This window comes from Chlamydotis macqueenii, chromosome 1 (assembly GCF_036417535.1).
Source record: "Chlamydotis macqueenii isolate bChlMac1 chromosome 1, bChlMac1.mat, whole genome shotgun sequence".
NCBI classification, from domain to species: domain Eukaryota; kingdom Metazoa; phylum Chordata; class Aves; order Otidiformes; family Otididae; genus Chlamydotis; species Chlamydotis macqueenii.
The window spans coordinates 43,711,897-43,733,466 of NC_141556.1; the positions used below are offsets into that span (position 1 = coordinate 43,711,897).

Sequence of the window (21,570 nt, forward strand, 5' to 3'; positions counted from 1 at the left end):
CGACTTACTTATCCATCTAAATACAAATACATATGTGTGTGTCTCTAGATATGGACATGTATATATGTATATATTTTTATATAAGCAGAGAGAAATTACATGAGATTTAAGGAGCACAAAGCAGTTCAAGGAAAGAGGCAAACAGGCCATTTTCCCGTATTTTCTCTTTCTTGATGTACAAGAAGCCTAGACACGATGTGACATTACAGTATAGGCTAACAGAAAGTGATCACAAGCTCCACTTCTGCCTCAGGGGCCAGGAAGCTCTATATACCTTGCCAGGCTCAAGGGATTAAACTGCAGTTACACTAGATGCCTGAGCTTTGCTTGTCCTAAACACTGTCAAGGACAGGGGGAGAGTCCCATCAGTCACCTGGAATCACTCCTGTCACCTCACGGGCAACACGGGAAAGTTCAGATTAAAAGACTAAACAGAGGTACAATAACCGCGGGCGCAGCAAAGCTCTGCCTTGGCAACCTTCCCCCTGTGTGTGGAGGAACAGTGAGCTTGGCTCCTAACCTTGGGCTGGCCCGGGTGGCTTGGGTCACAGGAATGGCATGCTTCAAGGGGAGGGGGGGAAATAGCAGGGGCTTCTTCTGAAAATATTAACCCATCTATTTGGAGAGTGATGCCTGCCTTTGAAATCTCTCCTTATAGATCTATACTTAGCACTGGGGCAAGGAGCGTGCGCTGGGGGGTGTGAGGGGTGGGCTGGGGGAGGGCTTCTTGCGTAGCCCTGCGCCTTTGTCCTCCAGCCGTGCCCCCGCAGGCTCAGCAGCCAGACACGGCTCTGGAGCCCCCACCTCGCATCCCTTCGCTGCACCCCATTTTGGGGCAGGGGATGGGGGGGAAGAAATTGAGTTGCATTTTTCACTTGTTTTCCTTTTTATTATTATTATTTTTCTTATTTGCCTCCCTCCTCTCCTCCCCCTTCTAAATAGGAGATGGTCTCAGGACAGCGTCCAGGAGACTGGCTGGAATCAGTTTTGGAGGGTGATGCACCGCGACAGCTAAAAGTTGGATAGGGTTTCAGCAGCTCCTATATAAAGCAGGGGGGACTTATGTCACTGCACTAATTAAATTCCATCTGGGTTGTTCCTCGGGGTGTTTTCGAGCCTGCCACCCAACTCAAGCAGGCAGAGAGGCCGAGGGACAGCATGATGATGGACCTTTTTGAAACTGGCTCCTATTTCTTCTACTTGGACGGGGAGAATGGAGCCCTGCAGCAGCTGGAGATGGCCGAGGGTTCTCCACTGTACCCAGGCAGTGATGGCACCTTGTCCCCCTGTCAGGACCAAATGCCGCCAGAGGCCAGCAGTGACAGCAGCGGAGAGGAGCATGTGTTGGCACCCCCGGGACTACAACCCCCTCACTGCCCCGGCCAGTGTTTGATCTGGGCTTGTAAAACTTGCAAGAGAAAGTCGGCTCCCACGGACAGACGGAAGGCAGCCACCCTGCGGGAGAGAAGGAGGCTGAAGAAGATCAACGAAGCCTTCGAGGCTCTGAAAAGAAGGACTGTGGCCAACCCCAACCAGAGGCTGCCCAAGGTGGAGATTCTGAGGAGCGCCATCAGCTACATCGAGAGGCTGCAGGACCTCTTGCATCGGCTGGATCAGCAGGAGAAAATGCAGGAGATCGGGGGGGACCCCTTCAGCTTCAGCCCCAAGCAGGGCAATGTAAGCACTGCCGCTTGATTACTGCCGCTTGATTCCTCCCGCCGCCCCGGCATCCAGCTGCGAAACCGCCGCGCCCGTCCCCTCCCCTCCTCCTCGGCACGGCCTCTGCGGCGGCCCGGCGGGCGCGGAGGGGGCTCCTCGAGGAACGAGCGAATTGCTCGGGCCTCCAGCGGGCAACCGGCCGGTACCGGGCAGCGGCCGTCCGCCTTATCTCACATCTCATCCCCTCCTCGTCTCTACCCCCTTACCCCCGCCTGTGTGTGCCGCAGATCCACGGTTCGGACTTCCTGAGCACCTGCAGCTCCGACTGGCAAAGCGTTTCCGAGCATTCCCGAGCCCTAGGAGTCAGCCCTAAGGAAGGTAAACTCGCACCGCCGCCGCCCTCCTCCCTCTGCGAGGCCGAGCGGCCGCCGCCGCCCCCGCTGCCGCCCGCCCTGCCCTCGCCCCAACGGCCGCAGTCCCTAACGGCCGCGGCCGCCAACGGTCTCTCTCTCTCATCCTCCGGCGCCCGGGCTCTTCGCGACCCCTGCGAGGCCCGGCGAGGAGGAGCGGTTTGCTCTTTAACCCCTTTTACTCTCGTTGAGCAGGAGGCTCCACCGTCGAGTCGTCGGCCTCCAGCAGCCTCCGCTGCCTCTCTTCCATAGTGGACAGTATTTCTTCCGACGAGCCCAAACCTCCCAACGCCGAGGAAGTGGTGGAGAAATAAATCCCGTTGGTCCGGTAGTACGTTTGACGGAGATGGAGCCCCTACCCCCTTCCCTCTAAACTCAGTAATGAAGCAAATTAACAGAGTGGAAAGCCCAGGCAGGGGCCTTGTTAAGGTCAAGGCAAGGTACACTGACCCCAAAGAAAATGGCTCTCACCGAATCGAGCCACACAGACTCTCCCCCTTTTTCTTTCCTCCTTTCTTTTTTCCTTCTGAGTTTTGTTTTCTTTAAATTGTGTTGCATAGACCACCCCTCCTCTTTTTTTTTTTTTTTTTAATTTAATGTACTTACCTATGTACCGGTGATCCACTTTGTCTGAGATTCACCGGAAAGTTCATTCCTGTTTGAGTGAAGCCGTTGGTTGCATTTCGTGTTAGGCGTATTTAAAGAGTTCCCGCCTCCTTTCGTTCCTGTAAATAATTTTAGTACTGTCTTTTCTTTTGTAAACATAACAAATATATATTTAAATGGTGGAATGTGATATTGTATATAAGAACAGACGGATTTCTTGGATTGTAAAATAAAGCTCTTTGTGTTACAGTGTTCCCCCCTCTCATAATTAAATAACAACCCGATCCCGGAGTTAAAACCCGCCACTGCCTTGAACGAGATCAAGCCCTGAAGAGTCAGACATATCTGCCCGAGACACGGCCCGTGTGACTGAGGCAGCACTCAGGACAGATTTTTTTTTTTTTCTCCGTTTTCTCCTCTAAGGAGCATCTCCCCTCACCTAGGGCCGCACCCGCGGTGGTCATTCCCCGCCCGCTCCCCGGGGGCAGGCACGGTGAGGGGATGCCCGGGAGGACCCGCAGCTTTTCGGGACGCCCGCAGCCGGTTTCCTCGCCGCGCCTGGTAAACGCGCTCTTCCCCCTTGGAAAACGGTGCTGGTCTCCCAAAATATCCGACCGTGCCGCTTGCGTAGCTCGCCAGGCAGGGACGCTTCTTCACCCTTGTCCTGCACATGGTGGGCGAGGAAGCGCAACGAGCCCCCCCCTCCACCCCGTCCCAGGTCCTTGAGAACAGCGAGGCTGAGCGCGTCTCACCTTTTCCTCTCGGCACCGGAGGACTTGAACCCAGGCCCCGTCTGCGGCAAAATCGATGGCCCTGCTGCCCTAACGGGGCAGCGAAGGGCTGTGACAGGAGCCCGCTCCCTCGGGGGCTGGGATCTCTTCCCAGGAAAGGGAACTCCCCTTGGCTTCCTTGAGCCTGAGGGAGAAAAGAATGGGGTCCTTCAGGGAGGAAAGAGTTAAAGCGGCCGAAAAGGGTTTGGTGGAGGGGGGAGCTGTGGGGGGTAACAACAAGTGAAGCCTTTCACTCAGCGATGTAAAAAAGCGCAGCTTCTCTGAGGACGGCGGAGCGGAGCTGCTCGGAGCGTTCCGGTTTGTAACAGGTCGCTCACACCCCGGGCAAGGGCGACCACCCCTGCTAGCGCCCTGCCCTGCCCGCACACACGCGGGGCTCGCAAAAACACAGACGGGGCAAAAACCAGAGGAATGCTATCTCCGCTCTGCCCGCCCGACGCTCTCCTTTAACCTTTGATATATTATTTGGGTTTGTTGTTTGTGGGGATTTTTTTGTTGTTGCGTTTTTGTTGGGTTTTTTTTTCTTTTTTTTTTTTTTTGGTGTTTTTGTTGTTGTTGTTTTTTTGAAAGGTCACAGCCACGTTTGGAAGGTTTCTCCTTTCTCGGCCCGTTTGAAGGAAGGAGCCGGCCCCGAGAGCTGGCTTCGCCGCCGCCGTGCCCCCTTCCTCCCGCTCTGTGCCACCCTGCCCAGCCGGGGTTTTGAACCGGTGAAGTCGATGCTCTCTGCTGAGATACTCTGTCCTCTGTCACGGCCGCACAGTGCAGTGGGCACGTAGCGTGTCAAAAAAACCCAAAACCCTTTGCCGCAGGGAACCACCGGGCGCTTCGGGGAACGCGAGTTCTCGCCTGCAATCTCTGCATTTTGGCGAAAGAGCGAAGATGTCACCGGTTGGTTCTGTAGCGAGGGCACTCGATAGGCAACAGGGTATCGGGTTAGAAGCCCGTCGCCTTCCTTAAATAATCTGTTCCGATCCCCACCGGGTCAGAGAGAAGGGCCACGCGCAGCTGATGCAGCACCGGCCGAGGGAAGCCCCGCAGGACCCGCGCTCCCCGCAGCCGGGCAGAAGGGGTGTTGAAGCACTCCCAAAACCCCAATGCCAGGCCAACACCCCGCCAGCCTGCTGGCAGCTGTGCCCTCAGCTCGGCCTGAGCACCCCCCCCCCCCGCCCCGCAGGACCCCCACGGTAGAGGCTCCTCCAGCACCAGGGAAACTGGATCGGTTTTTTGGAGTAAGTTTGCCTAAAGGAAAGGGTTTTTGCCTTTTTTTTTTTTTGGTTGGTTGTTTTTTGTTTGTTTGTTTTTTATTTTATTAAATAAAGAAAATACCTCCCGAAGAGACTCTCCGTGACCCCCGTGACTGCGGCTGATGTGCTGGGCTTCCCAGCGAAGGTCCTCAGGGTGTTTGCAGTTAAAGTGTTTGTGTTCGATATTAATAACGATAATCTTTACCTAAGTCCCCAGCCAAAGCCAAAAGGTCCCGGAATCACAAAATCAAAGGGTAATAACCGGGTAAGGATGAGAGGTTTGCGATTTAATCAACCTTTTTTTTTTTTTTTTTTTTTTGGAGGGGCCGCGCACAAAGTCACCGCAGTTTTTGCACGAATGCCAGTGGCCCCCTCCCGCTGCCGTTTGGAGGCGGGGGGGCTTTATTCCCCCCCCCCCCCCCAAAACCGCCCGCAAGCCAGAGAGGGAGGCGGGCAGCCGGCAGCTGGCTCTGTTTTCTGAGGCCGAAGGCAAGGCGGGCAGGCGTCAACCCAGCAGCCGTTTCCACAGGGAAAATTCCTATTTGGATCGCTGCCGGTGTGGGGAACCCGTCCGATTTTTTTTTTTTTTTCCAGAGCTTCCACCTTTCTGTGGACAATGAGCCCGGGAATTGGGGGGAGCGAAGAAGTTGAATAATTGGGCCATGTGCTCGCTGGGACATCCCTCGGATAGCAGGAACTAGCAACTTTTCGCAGTCTCAAGGCTGCTAACCACCCACCCACCCCCACCCGTGTGCCTTTGATCTCTCCTGGGAGTCCCAGGGTGCCAGCAGAGGCCAATGCCTTCTTCAGCTGTCCGCAGTACAGCCCCTCTGGCAGGTACTGATGTGTTTACTTAGGTGCGCGGGGTTCCCAGCGCCGGGGCGAACCAAACGTTTCTCACACGGCTGGAAGCGCCGGACCCACCCCCCTCCCCCCCATCTCCCAGCAGTCCCAACTGGGAAACAGCTTTGCTGGCGGGGGCGGCGCGGAGGAGGCCACGCCGCCGACACCGGTACCGGAGGGGAGAGTCCGGGGTGGGGGGCGGGGAGGGGACACACACACACACACACGAAGGCGGCACGGAGCGAGGTGGCTGCGGCTTCCCCTGTGCCGGCCGTCGCCGTCCCCGCAGGCAGCGTTAGATAAAACAAACGCACCCCCGAATAACGCTCTGGCTGCCGGTTGCTGCCCCGCGCCGGGACCCGGGGGTCTGGGTGCGGCTGGGGGCTGAGGAGACAGAGCGGGCACGGCAGGGCGCGCTCGGGTGGGTCCCCAAAACTACCTCTCTCCCCACCACCACCCTCGGGCTAGTGGTTTATGGTGTCGGCTGGATTTTCCTTGCTTAAACAGAAAGGCACGGGGCTTGGAAAAGGGTCGCGGGCTCTGGAAATGGTCGTCGCGTGGGACCGAATCCCCGCAGAAACAGGAGCGGCGCGGCAATTGCTGCCGAGCGGGGAGGGCTGGGGTGAGGAATACCACATAAAGAGGTCCTGACGCCTTCACCATTTTCTCTCTGCCCCTCCGCAGGAGCAGACAGTGTCTGATGCTTAGGCTGTTCCCGCTTTCCGGCTCCGAGCCTCCTGAAATGCAGCACAGCACTATATCCTCCCCCGCCCCGCACCCGCCCGGCAGCCTCATTAGCCAGCCTTGTAGTTTGTGTTTTCTCTCCCCTTTCTTTTCTCCACTTTTGCAAATCTGTTTTGAGATCACTTTACCAGAGGAGCCGGGGGCTCTTAAGGGATACTAATTACAGATTTTTCTTTTCTTCCTGAGTGACAGGCTGTTCCATCCTTTCTTCCCCTTCCCTCAAAATATTCAAGGGGAAAGGAAACAAATTTTCCTAGGTCCTGAAAGACTTTTGGGAAAAGGCACGTTTCCTAACAACCCCAGTCCCGCTGGAGTTAAAAGCTGCGAGTTAAAGCTGCGAGTGAAAGCTCTGCCATACCAAGACAGCGGGACCCGGGGGCTCATCGTTGTGCACCGGCAGATCCACAGTGCACAGTTGGAGAGAAACCGTTGAAAGGCGATCAGAACTGCAAGCGGCACTTTAAAGATCAAGTTTATTCCTGCACAAAGCATAAATCTGTAAGCAGGTCTATTTTAGCCAGCGCAAATGTGGTAAATCAAATTGAGTGTCTGTGTCTGTGTGTGCACCTCTGTGTTCGCAGGCCACAGCCCAGTGAAGAGTTCAAGTTGCTCCCTCCTGACGGACAGTTTCTTAGGAAAACAATAGGGAACTGCCCTGTTTCGGATGCCGCCCAGCTAAACAGCAACCTGCACCTTGGAGGAGCCGAAGCTTGAAAGGCTAAGCTTTTCCCCTTTCTGTAACTTTACTCCTTTATCAACTCTGCTTTTCCTACAGTATTCATTTCAAAGGGGGGCTCCCCCCGTTTATGGCCCCAAATAAACCAAAGCGGTGCAGCCTTCCCCAACCTTTAGGTAATTATGCATCTGCTCGTAGGAAGAAGAGTGTGTGCATGGGGTTTGTTTTTAGGAAAAGTTTTAGACTAAGAGTGGAAATCTGTTGGGGGTTGAGGAAGATGGGGTCTCTCCATCCCCAGCCGCTCTCTGCCTTGCCCGGGCGGGTCAGAAGGCTCCCCAGCAGCGTATCCTTCTGCAAGGCACCTCTTGGTGCTCCCTACTTGCCTTGCTCACTGGAAGAGCAGCCCCTTGAGACAACCGGACCACCATGCTCCCCCGCATTACCTCTTCCTGAAGAGAGGCGAATCAGAGAGGCCATTTCCCCGGGCACACAAACTGGCTCCGTAGCATTTGAACGGCGGCTGGGTCACTTAGCTTTCCTTTTGACTTAACCTAATTTTATTCCCAGGTAGGGAAGATTTCCTTTGCCTTCTCATAATATTTTCCTCAACTACAAAAGCCACCTGGATGAAACCAAAGGATTCCTGCGCGTTAGCAAATGCCTGTTAAATGGCTTCATTACCCACCCTAATGACCCTTGCACCCCTCAGCTACTGCTGCGGCCGGAGCTCTGCAAAGCTTTTGTCCCCGGCTTGTGTAAAGTTACTTAGGGATTGCTGGGTTAGAAATTTTACACTTCCAGGAGGGGTTTGTTGCACTGGCAGCTGGGCCGCATCTGTAACGGTACAAGTTTGCCTGAAAGCAGAAAATTAGCAAGCCCAAGGCGCTGCTTGGCTGTTGTGTCTCTAGCAGCACCAGGTCACACAAGTAGGAGAAAGAACGGGAAGGGGATCTGTCTGGATGCAAACACGTACACTTTTCTTTTGTGAGCACCCTTCCCTGTGACCCGATCTGACAGCACTAAAATCTGAGTTTCTCTCCTCCTCGTCTCTCCTGGCTACACATAGCTGTGCATTTTGGTCCTCTGGTTTGTAATTGTAAATGGCTGGTGACACAGCTTTAATTACAGGACAAAGCACTCCCTGACATAAATGAACAAATCTTAGGCCTGAGAAGAGGGGTAAGTTGTTTCTGGTCAGACCTGGACCACGGGCTGTGGGGCATAAAGACACACAAGTAGACTCTACAGGGGGCTTTACGTTAATTCCCCCATGGGGAGAGCCGGCATGTGATGGGAGATGGGAACACGGGGATAAGGAACGGCTCTGTAGGAAATGTCAGCGGTTCGCGGGTGTCCACTGCCCCTCTTTTCTCTTTGCATACCAAAACTCCAAATTCCCAACTCCGGAGATGTCGCGACTGGTTTTGGGGGAGGTCGCGCACCAGAGAAGCCCCTGGCTCACCCCTTTCCAAAGGAGTGATGCGGAGCAAACCCTCTCCTGGGGACCTGAGGGAGGCTTGCCCAGACAGCCCCCGGCGCGGGGGATGTGGTGGGATATGCTAATAGAGACTGCCCGCCGCGGACCAGCCTCCCTCCACACGTGTGTATATATAGGGGCCCCACGCAGCAGCCCAGGGACAGACACTCCATCCCGGGTCGCTCACTACCGAGGAACTCACCCCAGCACGGTGCGGAGCCTGTACGGATGGAGGTGATGGACAGCTGCCAGTTCTCCCCCTCCGAGCTCTTCTATGACAGCTCCTGCCTCTCCTCCCCGGAGGGCGAGTTCCCAGAGGATTTTGAGCCCAGGGACCTGCCTGCCTTCGGCCCCCACAACCCCCCCGAGCCTGCCTGCTCCGAGGAAGAGGAGCATGTCCGAGCTCCCACCGGCCACCATCAGGCCGGCCACTGTCTCCTGTGGGCTTGCAAAGCCTGCAAGAGAAAATCCACCACCATGGATCGGAGGAAGGCAGCCACCATGAGGGAGAGGAGGAGGCTGAAGAAAGTGAACCAGGCTTTTGAGACCCTGAAGAGATGCACCACTGCCAACCCCAACCAAAGGCTCCCCAAAGTAGAGATCCTGAGAAATGCCATCAGGTACATCGAGAGCCTCCAGGAGCTCTTGAGAGAACAGGTAGAAAACTACTATCACCTGCCGGGACAGAGCTGCTCCGAACCGACCAGCCCCACTTCCAGCTGCTCCGACGGGATGGTAAGAGAGGGGCAGGAGTCATGGGGGCTGTGGGGACCCCAGGGAGGCCTCGCGGGCAGGTCCCCCTCGGCCCAGGGGTCTGGGACGGGCCCAGTGCAGCCGGGCGTCAGGAGAAGGTGGACGATTTGGGGTTTAAACAGGCCCTTTCTCAGTTTTGATGCTGAGCGTGCGCAGGGGCTATTCGGGAATGCACTGGGAGGGGGACGGTAACGCTGCCAAAGGGCACCCAGCAAGCGCCCCAGCCCTCGGGGGCTCGTGTCTGTACACCCCTCCCCAGCTCAGCGCGGTGCAGCACAGGGGTGAGACGTGGGGCGGGGGGAGCCGGGGAAGGCGCTGCCCGGCCGCAGCCGGGCCGAGGGGGCTGCTGCCCAGCTCCCCCTCCCCGTCAGGCTTTAAAGAGCTTTCCCCTCCGGGAGTGGCGGGGGCGGAGGGGGAGAGAGAAAGTCCCCCTGGCCGCCGGGGTGGGGGCGGCCGGGCCGGCACTCGCCCCTCGCTGTCTTCCAGGCCGACTGCGGCAGCCCCGCCTGGTCGGCGAGAGGCAGCAGCTTCGACGCCGTTTACTGCTCCGAGATGGCCCAGGGTAAGCCACACCCGACGGCAGCCGCAGCCGGGGGCCGTGGGTGGGGAGGGGAGGAGGAGGAGGGGATGCCGCGCTCCCCGCCGCACTTTGGGGATGGCAGAACGGGACCCCGCTGTAACGCGCTGTCGTGTCCCCCCCGGGGCCGCAGGGTATGCCGCCGAGCCGAGCAGCGCCCTGTCCAGCCTGGACTGCCTCTCCAGCATCGTGGACCGCCTCTCCCCGGCCGAGGAGCCGGGGCTGCCCCTCCGCCACGCCGACTCCCTCTCGCCCAGCGCCACCAGCATCGATTCGGGGCCGGGGACGCCCGGGACGCCGCCGCCCCGACGGACCTACCAGGCCTTATGAGGGGCCCCAGGGTGGGGGGGGCCCGGCACCCCTGCCGCCGCCTCTCCCCCGGGGCCGCCCCCCTCGCCCTGCCGCGATCTGCAAACGCTTCTCGGGCGGGAGGGGCAGCCCCAGCAACGCTTGCCCCCCTCCCCCGCCCCCCGGGCTGGGGGCTGAGCGCCCCGTCGGGCCCCAGTTCGGGGTTCCCCCCGGGACAGAGGGACCCGCTACCCTGGAAACCCCGCTGCGAATAAAACGTGCTGTCAGAGAGCTGTCTGGCCTGCTGGTTCTTTAGGTGCATTCCCTGGTATTGGGGAGGGCTGCGAGACCCCCCCGCGGGGTGCCTACCAGCGTCCGTGTTCAGCCCCCGCCCAGACTCGGTCACCCCTGTGGGACCTGTCTCCCCACGGCGGTCCTGGGCCGGGAGATAGAGCATCTTGCTGGGCTGGGTCCTGGGAACTTGCTTCTCCCATCACCAGTGGGTATTCTTCTGAGACGGCTCATGGAGGAGCAAAAATGCAGAGGGTCAAGTTCTCTCTTCGTTCCTCTCCTGCTATGGCCAGAGTTTCCTTTATTTTCTGCAAGAGTAAAAGTAATATTTCACACTTACCTTCTTTTTTTTTTTCCCTTTTCTTTCCCTTCCCCTGGAAAAGCCCTTGTTTCTTTCTGTGAGTATGAAGACTGAACACATATTTCAGATTTAGCCCTCTTCTGTAAAACAACTGCATGATCTAGCTCTGATACGCTGTCAGCGAATTTTGCTCTCAGTCACTCTCAGTGTTCTTGCTGAGATAAATTTAGTAGAGTTTGTAAGAACAAACCGCAAGTATCTCTTTCAAAATCCACAAGGTACATTTCACAATATTCAGAAATCAATACAGACCTATTTGCTCCTGTCGTGGTTTGATGACTTTGATCAATGACTTTGATCCCACCAGCCAGGATGAACATTCGTCACTCTAGAAACAGCCAGGCCAAGTCTTCACGAACTTCGGAGTTTACAACTGTTTCCTTCGAAGCACTAAATCTAACTGTTTCTACCATGAAAAATTTCCAGCTCTTTGTATTTCTCTAGTTGTAATCCAAAACTTTTTAGCTGCCCTCCACCCAAAAAAAATTACAGAGATGAGGAGAGATGGGCTCCATCAATGCATGCAGAAATGTCTCCTATGATAAACACTCTTGTGTGGGAAGAGATACACACTTCAGTAGCGTGGGATAAGGACGTGTTTGCCGTTTGTGTCGATGTTGTTAGCACTGGGTGGCCAAGGGCCCTGGAAGTAGTATTTCACCTCTGATAAATCTTCCATTTGAACGCAGAGCAGCTTAATCATGTCGCCAAAAGTTACCTGCTGACTGCTCTTTGGCAGCATCCCTGAACTGAGGGTGAAGGAATCCTAACTTAGGGATGGCCCCATCCTTGCAGCACACTGAGGGGCCACATCCCCACCCCAAAGGGGTGCAGAGAAAGTGAGATGGCACCTGCCTGCCTGGAGCCGCTCAGCTGGGCAGCAGGCAGCTGTGCTTCTGCCACAGGGCAAGGCCAGCCTGCCGCCTCCCGCGCCGCTTCCCTCGAAATCGCTCTCTGCCCTTGCTGCATAACCTTGAGGTAAGTGCTTTCTTTCCTGCAGAGTAATTCAGGAGGAGCCTTTTCCAGAATGGGCTTTCCGTGTGTATAGATAGGTCCTAAATAATCATCAAGTAGAAAAAGTGGCTTGAAAACCCTAGACTCAGGTCGTGTAGAGGTACAAACGAGATATTTGCACACTCTTGTCATTACAGATGCTTCAGGAGTATGCAAGTGCCTTCACTCCGTCTTTCTCGGTTACAGGCGATCATTTCCTGAGCCTCCTGTACATAGAAATCCTTATGCAAGATCTTGAACATCACTGGTGTTGTTTGTGATTTCTCACACATTGCCGGAGTGCTCGCTCCCCTCAAGCAAAATACCCTCTCAAGGATAGCGCTTATGGCCAGGATCTAACACAGTGCAGATCATTTTAAGTGATGGTTTAAAACGAGCTAAGCTGGAGAACCTTCAGCGTTTCATTCTGCTCTGTGCTGACCTTGGCAAGTGATCGCCTGTGAAGTATGCGGAGTAACACTAGCAAATCACATGTCGGTAATGTACACCTCTCTTTGGCTGGCAGACATTTTAAGAGTTGCAAAAAGGTCAATACTTCTGAGGAGCAGCTTTTCAGAGAGCGAGGAGAAGTATCTCGCCTGTGGGATGTTTGTCTGCAGCCGCCGCAGTCCTACTAGACTAATTACAATTGGCGGGTTTTGTTACACACACCAAGACAACAAACTCTTAATTACAGGACATCCATAAACAAAGCTCCTGTGAACAGAAATGGGCTGTAATCCTTAGGAGAAGTGGAAGTTAGCACTGTGAAATCACATTTTGCCTGTGAACTGAAAGAACAATGTGTAAAAGGCTGCTGTCTTGGGAGATGTACTGTTGTGATCAGATTTTGCATATTTAATAATAATAACAATAATTATGATAATAATAATAATAACTGTTAATAAATATTAGTATTCTGTGTGAATTATGTCCATTTAAGGAAGGCTATGCCCACAAATGCATGAGGAGATGATGGTTTAGCAAACCTGCACTCCATGTCTCTCAGCTCCCGCTGCCTGGCTGAGCACTGCAGGCTCTGGGACGGCGTGCAGCGATCTTGCAGGCAGGTGAAGGGATGCCTCATAGTGTCAGAATAATGTAACACAGAAGCTGCAAGTTTTCTGACTATCACTCGCTGCAATGAAGGGCATAATTCTGTGCAATTTTCAAAACAAAATTTGTTTTCAATTTTAATCTTCCCTCAGAAAATAATGCTTTCTCAGCTTATATTCTGACTGAGGAAGGCAGCTGTGCTTTTTTGTGTGTGTATGAAGAGCTTCTTGCATCTTTTACTTTTCATTAAGAAACTGAGCAGTGATCTTCAGTGAAATACATCTTTTAAAATCAGATCAAAAGACTACACTACAAAGCTAACATGAGAACCTAGCAAAGATCTCAAGTGTAATGACAGGAAAATTTCAACTCCAGGAAGCAAGAGATCTAATGTATACTTTGCAAAACAAATTTCATCACAGTGCTTTTAGTCACACATATCTTTTCATAATGCGGATCGTTTGAGTTTGTGTATTGTCTTCAAGTAGGAAAAATCTTGCTTGTTCTTTGCTTGTATTTCTGAGTTGCTTGTATGGAAAAACATTCATTTTCCCTGTCAGAAAAGATCAACCTCTTTCTTCTCCTGTGGTAAGGCATAAAAGTGATAAAATTTTAGTAGTTAGTTCTTGGAGTATGAAGGGGTCTTAATTCATACTGTTTGTCAAAATATGTGTAGGAACACTCCAAATTCATGGCTGCATTTTGGGGGAAATTCAGCATCTTCGCCTTCCCAGCTAAGCCTGCTTGTCAAGAGCAGTCAGACTTAACTGCAGCAGGCAGGTGACTTCTCCCCACCCCAGACCTGCTCCCTCCCCTTCTACTCCTCTGCAGAACCCTTGACTCGCTCATCACTTCTCCTTGCTCCTCTCAGCTGGACCTCTGGGTCCCACAGGAGGACTCACAGCTGGCCAGCTGATGACTGTTGACCTTTGGCAGGCTCCGCACAGGGTATCAACCTTACAGCTGGCCACAACTGCCTTCCTGGCAACTGAGACCTAATGAGCTTGGCCAGCTGGAGACTGGGCTGGGATCCTGCTGGCTAATTTGACCCTGTGTGAGGGATGGAGGAGTTCACCCCTAAATGTGGAGGGGGCAAGTGCATCTGTCCACGTGCTGCCCCAGAGCATCAGCGCCAGGCTCCTGCAGCAGCCAACTGGATTAGTGGAATGAGTAAAAAAGAGACTGCAAAGTTGGGTTTTTTGTGCTTTATTTGAGTTTTCTGTTGAGAATTAGTTTAGGCTTCACTAGTGGCTGCCTTTGTCTTCAGTACATCTCATGCTGTTCTTTCCATTCAGTTCAAGAGATCACAGAATCATAGAATGGTTAGGGTTGGAAGGGACCTTTAAAGGCCATCTAGTCCAACCCCCCTGCAAGGACCAGTGACATCTTCAACTAGATCAGGTTGCTTAGTGCCCTGTTTAACCTGGCCTTGAATGTTTCTAGGGATGGAGCATCTACCACCTCTCTGAGAAACCCGTTCCAGTGTTCCACCACCCCCAGTGTAAAAAAGTTTTTCCTTATGTCCATTCTGAATCTACGTCCTTCTATTTTAAAACAATTATCCCTTGTCCTATCACAACAGATACAGACACACCAGACCAGGGCTGGACTGAGGGAGGTATTCTCCTTCCCAAACACAGTGTGATAAATTTTCTCTACATTCGGCAGGTGCCCCACTTGCCTTCCTCCAGGAGGTTATGCATCCCGGATGCTGACGGACCTTATGCCAAACCCACTGTCCTGCAGAGTCTGGCTACTTTCTCAAAGGTCTTCTGCTTTCTGCTTCCCAGATCAGCTGATAGGCACCATCCAGTCCTGGACTCTGGTTTAATTTTAAGCATTAGTAACATTTATGGACTGCCTGGCAATCTGCTGGAAGATGTCGGTGGCTCTGATGCCAAAGGCATTGCTTAGCTGTGCTTGAAGAAGGTGATAGTGGGCATGATATATGAGGGTCAGCAAGCTGAGTGAGAGATCCGAAAGGTAGTTCAGTGTCTGCATTAAATCAAGTACATTTGAATCTGATACTCTCTGAGAGGCCTTCAAAGCTGGAGTAGCAGCAGAGGAATAAATGTGCAGGTTTCCTCTTTATTTCTCTGATCTTCTATGAACATATGCTTTTGAACAGATATTTTCTCTTTTAAAAATCCATGTATCATGTATCTAAGCAAAAATTAAATCCTACAAAAAAGGCCTAAAAGCTTTAGTTCTGAGGTTTTGGGTTTTGTTTGGTTTTTTTTTTTTTTTTTTTTTTTTAAGTGCCAAATTCTACTGCTTGCTGTGGGACTCAGCTACCTAGCAGGGACTCGGGAGCCCAGCAAAGGTCTGACTAGAATATAAAACTCAAGCTGGAGTGCCTGTTATACATTATAGGGAGCCAAAATATGGACTAAATAAAATTTGAATTCAGCCTATTGCCTTTGATTGTTTGATTCCTCAGAATTTATTACATTAATGAATCACTAAACTCCTTAATTAATGGTGAGCAAACAATGACTATAACTTCAATTACACCTGTATATAGCTTAAGTGTGAAGACCTCATTAGCAAATGCACCACTGCTCCAGCAAGAGATTAATTTCTTTTTGTAAATGGAAGTATTTGAATCTGCTGAAAAATAGTTTCATTCCCCTAATTTCCATGTTTTAAGTAACCATATATGTGAGATGTTGTAGATTTCTCTTTTTTTTTTTTTCTTTTTACTAGCATGAGAAAATACAAGATTTGGGTTGTTTTTTTTTCCTGTCCACTTTGAAGTGCTTTGAAGAAACAGAAAGACAATTGGTACTTCCACTTTGGAAAGTATTTATTTCTACAATTGCTGTTTTGGAGCATCTTCAAATTGAGCTAATAGTGCAACAGTTCTGAAACTTGCTGCCTGATTGCTTTGAAAAGCAGAGGAGGAAATGTTTCTGCTGGCCGTAGTGAAGATGTATCCAAAGTACATCTCTGAAATCCCATCCCCAAAATTAAAGCTTACGTGTGGGTTTGTGGTAAACACTTTTATAGACGGTAGACACCACAGCAAATATTCTTTCTTAGATTTAAGTGAGTTATCTCAGTGACTTGAAAAAGTAGCTTTAAAAACATTAAAACACCTCAGAGGTGGTTGGAGTAGAGTCAGTCAGGCATCTGGGAGGTAGATGCCATTGCTCTGGTCCTCACTGTTGTCTTCTCTGCGTTGGATAGTATCAATTTGTTCTTAGGAGCAGACCACCAATTTCCCTTCTCACCTGTGTGTATGCCCATCAAAGGCTGTTGTTCTGGCGCTATGACTCTTATGTTTCATTAAAGTTGTGTCCAAAATAAGCAACTAGGAGTCTTTCAGGCCTCTTCTCAGGTATGTATAAAGCTGTGAGCTCCCAAATGTGTAGGTGAATTGCTTAGCTGCAAAGCTTCTGCAAATGGATAAGCACCCTCCTCCTGGGCACCTGCAAGACCTCCATAGTGAAGACTTGTGGAACACCTAAAATAGCAAGATTTGAGCATCCACTCTTGTCTTTCTCACAGACTCTGTGAGACTGTCTGGCTGGTCAAAGGGTAGCGTGGGAGTTTGTTCCTGCGACTGGCCAAGGAAAGATACATCCCATGCAGGTGTCTCATGCAGTGGGAAAGGGGAGACCTTTGTAGTCTGAAGCTCTGATTGCTGGAAATGGGGGTAGCTTAACACTCAGTCCTAGAAAAAGTGACTGTCTCATAAATTTGGAATTCCCTTTGGAAGGTGCACCTCGTGACAGAAAAAGGGCTCCCATCTGGAGCCGGAAAGGCAAGCACTGAAAGCTGTGAGGGCAGTTGCTAACACATGGTTGTATATACGGCTACTTAGTATGGAGTAAAAGGATGGTGACTGTGAGCAACTGGGAAAAAGTTTAGTAACTCTAAAATCCCCCATGCCCAGCATGAAGTAGAGGAGAAACCAAGTAAACAAGGGCTGAGACAGCTGTATCCTACCAGTGCCTGAAATGCACATTTTTCACAGGGTACAAATTTCTCACGTTTATCGCCTGAGTGAAATACAAAAATGACTGAACTTTGAAACGTGAAACTTGTTATTTCTAAACTTCCTAATAAGCAGGACAGTGAAAGCTGCTTTTAGAAAAGTGCTTGTGAAATGAGTCTTCTCAAGCAGAAGTGGTCTGCTCTGAGGGATCTCCTGACCATGTCTGACTCCCACAACCCATATCCCTACCTCTCTTTTTTCTGTGGATGATAAGGACTATGATAAAAAAAAAAATATTTTGGTGCATAGGCTTGCTTTAATACATCATTTCAGGAATAACATGCTTCCTTACATTCCTATTTATAAAATAAATAATCCTATTTTTATTACTGCTTTTTATTATGCATTTTTTACATCTATAAAAAGTTTTAATGTTTGTAAACAATGCATTTGGTTACATTAATAAGTTTAAATGCTGTTTTTGTTTAATAAGTATGGAAAAAAAATTCTTTATCTTCATGTAAACCCTTTTAAAATCAGAAATAGCGTACTATAAAGTACAGCTAGACAGCTAAGTTTATCCTTGCCACAACTCCACTGAAACCTCTGGAGTTTCACCAGGAACAGATTTGGGTCAGAAGGCTTAGAATATAGCTACAATATAGTCATTTTCTCATGCCTCAGAAATGGAGTGTTTATGCGCCAAGCTGTAAAGTGATAGTCATGATGACTGAAGCCTGAACAACATTAAAATATCCAGATCCTCCACTCCAAATCCTCTGGTATCCAAAACTGTTCCTTTCCTTTCAAAAGGAGGGGGCTACCTCTGCTGAGGGTAAACAAGGGCAGAGGCACAGCTTTAGGACTCAAGCTTAACTAAGGACTAGCCTAGCTAATACTGGGTCTAATGTGCTGCCCCAGTCCTGAAGGCTACCCATCGCCCTCCTCACTATCTCTGCCGTCCTGCTCCTGTGGCAGATGCTTTGTGGGTTGACCCTTTCAGCTCAGCAGTCCTTGGGAGATTTGCTGTGCCACCCCTCAAAAGCCCTTTCTGAGAGGAATTTTCCTTTAAATGAAAAGTGCTGTGGAAAATTGTTTTTTATTGCAATTATAGTGGATACGGTGGTTCACACAGCTTGCAGCGTGCTTGAGAGCCAGGGCCCACACTCTGTTCACACACTATGGAACATCAAGCACAATCATGTTTTCTGTTTTATTTGGCTGTGATTTCCAGAAGCAGGAGCTTGAAATTACACTCACAATAACTGCAGTGATTTTTCAACAGTCTTGAATGCCAACCAGCTCTTACTGAAGACCAGATTAGGTAGTAAGTGCAAGGAATTCTTGAAGATCTCTTGCTGTGGAGCTTAATTTTTTTAAAAGACTTTGCCCATTCGTATATTTAAAAATATAGTTTAGTCAGAGAGAAAATTTTGCTGAACATATGATAAAACCATTCACTTTAAAAAAACAAATTTTAGAATTGTTAAAAATAAATCACTATGTATAAGATCTTAGAGTAAGATCCAACCAAGTTTATTTTTACATCCTTTTGAACCAGTGGAAATACCTATGCACAGGCATACTTACATATGCAAGTTTTAGCAAGTTCAAGGCTTAAAAATAGAGGCAAGGAGTTCTGTCTTTATAGTTATAGTGATTTGGAGGAAGGAAGAGAAACAGTATATAAGTATTACAAGATTATTTATGTAAGCTGACATAGGATAACTTTGTTTGGAGATTGGTCATCTGCTTGACTGCATCTTCAACCCCCAATTAATTTTTATTATAAATAATCCTGGCATGTCAGGCATAAATGTCCATAGTGTCCGTGGCAGAGACTTTCCACAGTAGCTTTATTATCATAATTCTACAGGCAACTATTTTGGAAAGCTCAAGAGCTTCACCAGAGAGCTTAGAGGCTTGTGGCAGACAGTAGCTCTGCAAGGGCGAGGTTCTGCATTTTTTGTGGACAGGAAGAGCTCTGTTTGATTCTGATCTTAAAAGTTGCTTGGTCAAAAGTTGTGAGCAACACCTACAAATCTTCTTCCTCTAATTCCATTACGAAATGTACTTGGAAAATATTTTGTGTTTTATGCATACTTTTAGGTTCCTGTTTCTTGTTTCCTTTAGAAAAAGAGAAAAGCAGTGTATAACCCATTTGAAAATATGGCTTCTCTGAGAGCTACCTGCATTATAAAAATTAGAGCAGCAAACAAGCATTGCTCCGGCATTGAATAGTCTTGAGGCTTGGCTGAGCCATCCATCACACACAACATGAGGTTGCTGAGCTGCTCCGTACAACATGGTCTTCCCATGGTTGCTCTGTAGTGAATGCACACCTGGGATGGGGATTTCAAACTGTAGCATTTCAGTCTACTTGGAATATGCCCGTGCTGCCTTTTAAAGTACTGATTACTAGGAGACCTGCAACACCTAATACATCATATAGAATCATAGAATGGTTCGGGTTGGAAGGGACCTTCAAAGGTCATCTAGTCCAACCCCCCTGCAAGGAGCAGGGACATCTCCAACCAGATCAGGTTGCTCAGAGCCCCGTTCAACTTGGCCTTGAATGTTTCCAGGGATGGGGCATCTACCACCTCTCTGGGAAACTTGTTTCAGTGTTCCACTACCCTCATTGTAAAAACATTATTCATTAAATCCCATCGGTCAGTTCAGTCCCAAGCCAGCGGGCTCCACTCCAAGGAGTACACGCAGTGGGATTTTCTGCTCAGATAATTCAAAATATTCTGATGATATGCACGCTCAGGCAGGAGTCGGCCAGGTCCTGAGCTGACATCGGTGCTGTTCTGCACAGCAGACTGGCAAGACCTGGGCTGTAATTCAGAGCTGGAAGTGGGGAGAAGAGCTTCTGGATTCATTTTGACACTTGTAATTCTCCCACTGCAATTAAATGAAATGAAGCTATTGGTAAGAGAATGAAAAAAAAAATCCAATCCATATTGAAAGCATATGCTGTACATCCCAGCCAAAAGTGACTCAAATAACTGTAGCCTGAAAATCGGAATTTATAAGCATAACACTGATCCAGCAGAAAGTATAACGCATCAATGCTTGTAAAATTAGAGACAGTTCAGCAGCACTTGGCCATAAGAGTACTACTATGTATTTTCTTTTGGTCTGAATAGAAGTGCTTACCTTCACTTGATGCTCTACATTTGTGTGAGGTTTCGCTCCCTCTGGCTTCTCCGGAGGAGGCTGCTGCAGCTGAGGCCCTTTTGGGTTCAGGAATTCAAAGCTAAAGAATCTCTTTTCCAGTAGGATTATTCTTGTTATAAAGCTCTGTGTTTGTGCTGGAAAAGCAATTTATTTTGTCACTAACATGAGATAAAGCATCATTATGCTACTCAGCTGTCACTGGGGAGTATTTGGAACTGGTAAATCTATTTTGGGTCCAGTAGTAGTTCTAATCATGGCAAAAATCTTTCTAGTCTGAATAAAAAAAATTAAGAAGTGCAGGAGGAGCTCTGATTCCCCCCCCCCCCCCAAAAAAAAAAGTGAAATTTGAGGGACAGATTTTCTAAAGAATGTAGGGATTTTTTTTTTAAATTCTGTTTCTCTAAAATAGTGCAGTGCAGAATTTTAAATACATGACTTTTAAAAAAATCAACAGTGATATTTAAAGCATTGAAATCTACAGGAGTTAGGCACTTTTCAAAATCCTATGGCAGGCAAAGGCTTAAATTCTCCAGTGGGATTAAATGTTTAAATATATTTGAGAATCAGACTCCAGAGCCTAAAGGAGGCGGGCAGGGGAGAGGGCGGGTTAGGGATCCCCAGTGCCAAGTGCATTGCCTGACTTTACAGAACACTGTAAATACAGGAAATTCACACCACACAGAGAGACACCTGGGTCCCAGTGTAATGCCTGGAGTTACATTACGCAAAGCAGGGCTCTGCTTAAATAACAACTTGATGAGGAACATGTCTTAATCTGGATTGGAATATAGTATCTTCCTCCTGTCAAGATTTTTCTTTCTTTCATGTGCCTAGGCCCTGCATTTCATGGTCTAAGCAGAAATACATACTTCATTTACAAAGTAGAAGAGGGATGTGAAGGTGTTCCCCTTTTATTAAAGAGTTTATCAGTTACAGCACTCACTCATGACGAGTGAGCATGAGTCAGTGCCCTTTTCTGCCTGTATTGAAGGGCATGCTTTGATTAGGTCTCTCCTCAGACACCCTCTCCTAAGAGGGAGTCTTGGGGCATGGTGTCTTCAGTGCATATTTGAGCTGCTCCACTGAAGGGACTAAACCAGGTTGTCTTTCTTGCAGCTCGCAGGATGACTTTGGCTTCTCAGACATTTGATTTACCCCTACATCAGCTTCCTGCTTCCCTTTTCCCCAGGTTGTGAGATGAATGAATTGTGTGGCATATGATCCCCTTTTTCTGAAGGGCTCTGTGGAATTTTTTGGTGATGTGGCTGGAAGGACGGCTAGCAAATGGCCAAACTGCTGGTGTTCTCCATCCTGGAATGAGAGCACGTTCAGTCCTGTGACAGGGCCACTCATGTAAGCTCAGGCATGTGATGGGAGCAATCTGCTCATCCTGACTCTCATGTGTGTCCCTTGTGTGATGAGACATATATTTTGGTCACAAAGGAAGCATACGTCCTATCATAGGCAGGGGTTAGGACTTACAGTCCATGATAGCCTCCTCACCAGGCTGTGTGGATATCCCGGACCAAGAGCTTTGCAACCAGTAGGCTGCTGCAGAAGGTGGATCTTTGCTCGGATGCTGGACTGTGAACTGGAGCCCCTGTGGCAGGAATGGCCATTGGCTCTGCTGTGGCCTGGGAGGGGATATGAGCAGTAGTAACAGGGAGGCCTTAATCCA

General features: G+C 49.9%; 2 protein-coding genes across 2 annotated transcripts; both read left to right on the plus strand.

Annotated features, from left to right (window-relative positions):
• Positions 1-843: 843 nt before the first annotated feature.
• On the plus strand, positions 844-2,927 carry MYF6 (myogenic factor 6). The gene is made up of 3 exons (XM_086740048.1): positions 844-1,677; positions 1,947-2,037; positions 2,265-2,927. The coding sequence occupies exons 1-3, from the start codon at positions 1,159-1,161 to the stop codon at positions 2,381-2,383; spliced, it is 729 nt and encodes a 242-aa protein (XP_086596174.1). The 5' UTR covers positions 844-1,158; the 3' UTR covers positions 2,384-2,927.
• A 4,767-nt stretch (positions 2,928-7,694) lies between these two features.
• Positions 7,695-10,359, plus strand: MYF5 (myogenic factor 5). Its single transcript, XM_086740050.1, has 3 exons — positions 7,695-9,185; positions 9,690-9,765; positions 9,914-10,359. Exons 1-3 carry the CDS (start codon positions 8,679-8,681, stop codon positions 10,108-10,110), a joined length of 780 nt encoding a protein of 259 aa, XP_086596176.1. The 5' UTR covers positions 7,695-8,678; the 3' UTR covers positions 10,111-10,359.
• The last annotated feature ends 11,211 nt before the right edge of the window (positions 10,360-21,570 follow it).

What these genes read in the sequence shown, in the direction of transcription:
- MYF5 (XM_086740050.1), top strand. Translation starts at nt 8,679, where the DNA reads ATGGAGGTGATGGACAGCTGCCAGTTCTCCCCCTCCGAGCTCTTCTAT. An exon ending in CCAGCTGCTCCGACGGGATG is followed by an intron (nt 9,186 to 9,689) that starts GTAAGAGAGGGG and finishes GCTGTCTTCCAG; the next exon opens with GCCGACTGCGGCAGCCCCGC. An exon ending in CTGCTCCGAGATGGCCCAGG is followed by an intron (nt 9,766 to 9,913) that starts GTAAGCCACACC and finishes CCGGGGCCGCAG; the next exon opens with GGTATGCCGCCGAGCCGAGC.
- MYF6 (XM_086740048.1), top strand. Translation starts at nt 1,159, where the DNA reads ATGATGATGGACCTTTTTGAAACTGGCTCCTATTTCTTCTACTTGGAC. An exon ending in TCAGCCCCAAGCAGGGCAAT is followed by an intron (nt 1,678 to 1,946) that starts GTAAGCACTGCC and finishes TGTGTGCCGCAG; the next exon opens with ATCCACGGTTCGGACTTCCT. An exon ending in AGGAGTCAGCCCTAAGGAAG is followed by an intron (nt 2,038 to 2,264) that starts GTAAACTCGCAC and finishes CTCGTTGAGCAG; the next exon opens with GAGGCTCCACCGTCGAGTCG.